The sequence below is a fragment of the Suricata suricatta genome, chromosome X (genome assembly GCF_006229205.1).
Source record: "Suricata suricatta isolate VVHF042 chromosome X, meerkat_22Aug2017_6uvM2_HiC, whole genome shotgun sequence".
Classification (NCBI taxonomy): Eukaryota; Metazoa; Chordata; class Mammalia; order Carnivora; family Herpestidae; genus Suricata; species Suricata suricatta.
Genome location: NC_043717.1, coordinates 44,598,602 through 44,602,895, shown reverse-complemented (window position 1 = coordinate 44,602,895; position 4,294 = coordinate 44,598,602). Strand labels below are relative to the sequence as shown.

Genomic DNA, 4,294 nt, shown 5'->3' with positions numbered 1-4,294 from the left:
TTTAACGTTCTGCTGTTTGTAGGCTTCAAGTCTCCTACCTACACAGTCTCCCAATTTCCTCATCTTCCTCCCCAAGCCTGCCTGAGTCCCATGATCCACCTCTTCCACCATTCTGTGTATCTACTGTGTCAGGCACTGTGCACACATTAATGAAGATACAGACCCACATAATCACTGCCTTTGATCTTGTGTCCTTATTCCAGAACCAAAACCTTGGAATAAATGAACTCATCTTCTTTTTCCATTGAGCACCTTGCCATGGAAGAAAGTTTTCTCAAAAATCATGGGCTCCATCCTCTATTGGGGCCTCCCATTGTCTACCATCTTTCCACAGTCCCCTCTCCAAGTCCTTTCTTAACAGTCCATTCTCCCAGACCTTACCCTTCTACCTCCTCAGGGCTACATCAGTCAATCTTTAACATCTCCCTGTCTTTTGGGTCCTGTCTGCTCAAACCTCTTTCCCCAGAAAATCACTTACTCCCTTATGTCCCTTAAGTATCTATCTCTCTCTCCTCCATGTCTCATTCACATTTCTCAAAGAGAGCCTATACTTGATGTCCAGTCTCCTCTACCTCTCCTTTCTGCTCCAGACTTGCCCACTTCAGCTTAAAGTGTGTACTCTGTGCTTACAATCCTCATGACTCCCCACCCTATTACAATCCTGCCTGTACTGCAGACTAGAGTTGGGGCCCAAGCTATCCCAGAGAGGCATGCTAATCTTGCTCCGCTGAATCCAATAAATATAGACTGAGGTAGAAACTCTCCCAATTCATTTTTAAATGTGATACCAAAATGTGACAGCCCACCAAAACAACAACAACAAAGCAACAAATTCAGAAATGGCAAATAGATTTAATATAGCGTGTCAACTTCAATTGATTTATAGTGGCTGCCTAGAGTGCTGTGTTGAATAGGTTTCTGAGGACACACCCTGGCTTGAAGAGAAAGACTGCTGGGATTAGGAATATCTGAAAACACAAGTAAAATAAATTGAAAAAGTCAACTGATAGCCATCAAAAGGGAAGAAATAAAATGGCAATGGGTTTTTTTTCCCCATATGCTCCATATGGTCCTGCAACTTTGGCCTTCCTATAACCAGCCAGTTCCTCATCCCAACCCCATAGGCCCAAGCCGTCCCAACCCAGTCTAAGTAGATACCTGAAATCTCACTTATAGGAGAAACCACAGGCACCAGAGCTGCCACTGGTGCTGGCACCAGCTCCACCGAGGCCCGCGAAGAGCCCAAATGTGAGAGTAGCAGTCAGGCTGGCACTGGCACTGAAGCCACCACTGGCACTAGCACCAGAGCTAGCACTACCACTCTCTTGGGCTTTGGCTTTAGCTTCAGCTCCCGCCTGGATCCGGGCTTTGGCCCAGGGTCCAATATCAGCTTCGTCCCAGTTGCAGGGCCCAGCAGCATTTTCAGAGCCAAGCCCAATGCCCATTTGAGCTCTAATCTCAGCTCTCGCCTTGGCTTCAGCTGCAGCCTCAGCAGCAGCCTTCATATCTGCTTCCATCGCCTCTCGGTACTGAGCTGCCCATTCCTTGGGATCCTTCTTTTGTACCTAAAAAAGAAATAACCATCAGAAGGGTCAGAATCTAAGAACTGAGCACCTACTTTATGCTAGGCACCATGCTACATGCTCTACACGACAATAACAACATAATAAACACTACTAGTAATTATGTACCTAATGTTCCATCCCTGCTCTGACACTTATTAGCTCTGTGACCTTGGATGTGTTACCTAACAACCTCTGTGAACATGAGTTTTCTCACCTGGTGTAGGATAATGACGTTAGTTGTACAAATTAAATAATTCAGATAAATGGCACATTAACAGAGGCTTTAGAATGTTCATGTATGAGCTGCAGGCTGGTATACACACAGCCTACTCTAGCCAGTGGCACTCCATGCTCTTGATATGCCAAGCTTGGACAGCTATCCAATTACCTTGCAGGCAAACTTGAGGACTTTCATCTTGCTGGTCTCATAGTAGGAGCGCAGGCCCCAGAAGAACTCATACTCAGGGGGATTGCTATTAGGGACTCTGGCATAGTCCAAGTACCTTGAAAAGAAAAGTTGAAAACCTTTATGTCTAAGAAAACCACAGCCCACCCATGTATGGACTGTACATCCCCATTAAATACTATAAATTTTCTTCCAATATTGAGCCCTATCTCATTGGTCCTGCCCAGAAGCCATGTGGGGGTGCAAGATGAGATACATATAGGGCATCTGGTCATAGGAAGGCCACAAGTTCTGTGCCCTTTGTTGCAATGAACCCAGATTCTTGTTGGGTGTATTGTGAACAGAGGAGCCATTTCTTCAGGCCCCCTGCTCTGAGCACACCCCACCACTGTGTCATGTCTATAACCTCATGAGACCTGAGACAGTCCACCACAGAAAATGACTATAAAGGGAAGAAATAGTCCACCAAGGGTAGCATACTTTGTGCATACTCCCAAATATGTGTGTATATGTGTGTGCACATGCACATGCAGGTACATGCTAATGTCTCTAGGAACCCAAGACCCAATAAGCCCTGGCTCAAGAGGGCTCCATGACCAAATGGGCCCCTTACCAGCCAGGGCCACTTCCACTGACACCCAGGTCCCTCAACTGACAGTGGAGATGGGATGACAGCACCTATACTGCAGGGTAGTTATGAAAATGAAATGAGATGCACAAGTCAAGCCCCCAGCATAGTACCTGGCTGCCTCAACTATCATTATATAGCCTTTCTATATGGACATTAATTTCTATAAAGCTCTGGTTAGCATAGTAAAAAGAACCAAGGCACTGGGTCCAATATCTAAATATGACTCTTCCATTTGTTACTTGTGTAACCCCCTAAGCAAATCACTTCACCTCTCTGAATCTCAGTTTACTCACATGTACAATGCTGGTGATGACAATCCTACCCTGAAGAATTGCTCTGAGGGCATATGTGAGAGTACATGTTGGTCAGGAAATGTGTCCTCCTGTTCACTCTCACTACCTCAGGAATAAGCTACCGACCACCTGCCACACACACACACACACATGCTTAAGCACATGCACATGCACTATAGCTTAATCACTCAGCTCTGGAAACAGGCAAAACACATGAAGCACACCATCACCAGACATACACTTACTTCTGCTTCACAAACTCATCCGTAATAAGCTTCTTCACATCCCCAAAAAGCGAGTGATGTATCCTGATAGCAGAAAGAAAAATCCATCAAAAAATAAATTAATCAATCAATCATATATGGCATTTTGCAGATATATGCAGAAGTATTTTCAACAGATAAAAGAAGTTGTTAGCACAAGAGGAAAACTCCACAGACGCCCAAGAGATAGTGAGACAGGGGCAGAGAGTTAGGGACCATTTCTCCATCCACCCAGGTCAGAACCCTGGGCCCTCTATGAGCACCCCCATCCATTCCACGAGACCACCAGACTGATGCAATCCTGGGACTCCTCTCTTGTCAAAGGACAATATGGACAGCAAGCAGTGAGAGAGCCCAGTCATACCCAGGACGCAGCCCCAGCTTGCGCAGCACCTCCCAGATGACAGCTGCAAGGGGAGGCAAGAGGAGATAGGGACAGAAAATGAACATGTGGAATTCCAACTGTGGCTACCCATTCAGCTGCATGCCCAGCCACTCACCCTCACTGGAACGATTTCCATTCATAAAAATGATGCTAAGAAGCACCATGAGGAGACCCAGCTTTGGTGAATCCTTAGTCCTAGGAAAATAACAAGGTAGAGACAAGGTTTATGTCCAGCTGCTTTCTGCAAAAAACACACCAGCCAGTTCACTAAGCTAGCCTCTCCCAGATTCCTCAGACATGAGAGAATTCTGCCCAGTCTATGCTTCAAGCTCTGTGTGACCTTGGGCAAGGCACTTAGACTCTTGAGCCTCAGTCTCCTATTCAGTAAAATGGGAAAATCCAATCCTCCCCTGGAGGATGGAAGAATGCCTGAAACCTGGTACAACCCAGGTTGGGTGAGTCTCTCCTTTCTCTCCCAGATCCCTCTGCTCCAAGAGAATTCTAGGCACAGCCCCAGTGATGCTCCTGTCCTTTGAGCACCATGATTCTCCCACACCAGGAAACTTTCCTTTGAAAACCACTCTATCGAAGCCAGTATGATGAGACAAGCAATGACAGGTCTACTTTCCTGGGAAGCTTCTAGAGAAACAGAAAACTGACAGTAGGAATGTACTGCTTCAGGCTTCTACACCCTTCAGTCAATCATAATCAAGCACCACTACTGTGTGCAGGGCTCCAACTCTGTGTGGGA

General features: G+C 46.1%; 1 protein-coding gene and 1 non-coding gene across 3 annotated transcripts; both read right to left on the bottom strand.

Annotated features, from left to right (window-relative positions):
• Nucleotides 1–832: 832 nt before the first annotated feature.
• LOC115283723 (melanoma-associated antigen D2) lies at nucleotides 833–3,763 on the bottom strand. Of its 2 annotated transcripts, XM_029930059.1 has the most exons (6): nucleotides 3,659–3,763; nucleotides 3,523–3,565; nucleotides 3,141–3,203; nucleotides 1,954–2,068; nucleotides 1,159–1,565; nucleotides 833–968 (listed from the first exon to the last, which is right to left on the bottom strand). In XM_029930059.1, the coding sequence occupies exons 1-5, from the start codon at nucleotides 3,705–3,707 to the stop codon at nucleotides 1,167–1,169; spliced, it is 669 nt and encodes a 222-aa protein (XP_029785919.1). In that variant the 5' UTR covers nucleotides 3,708–3,763; the 3' UTR covers nucleotides 833–968; nucleotides 1,159–1,166. The 2 variants fall into 2 exon arrangements, with proteins under 2 accessions (XP_029785919.1, XP_029785918.1); XM_029930058.1 differs by having other exon boundaries at nucleotides 833–1,565.
• Nucleotides 2,226–2,355, bottom strand: LOC115284517. Its single transcript, XR_003905263.1, has one exon. It is a non-coding gene; the product is annotated as a small nucleolar RNA SNORA11 (small nucleolar RNA).
• Nucleotides 3,764–4,294: the final 531 nt, after the last annotated feature.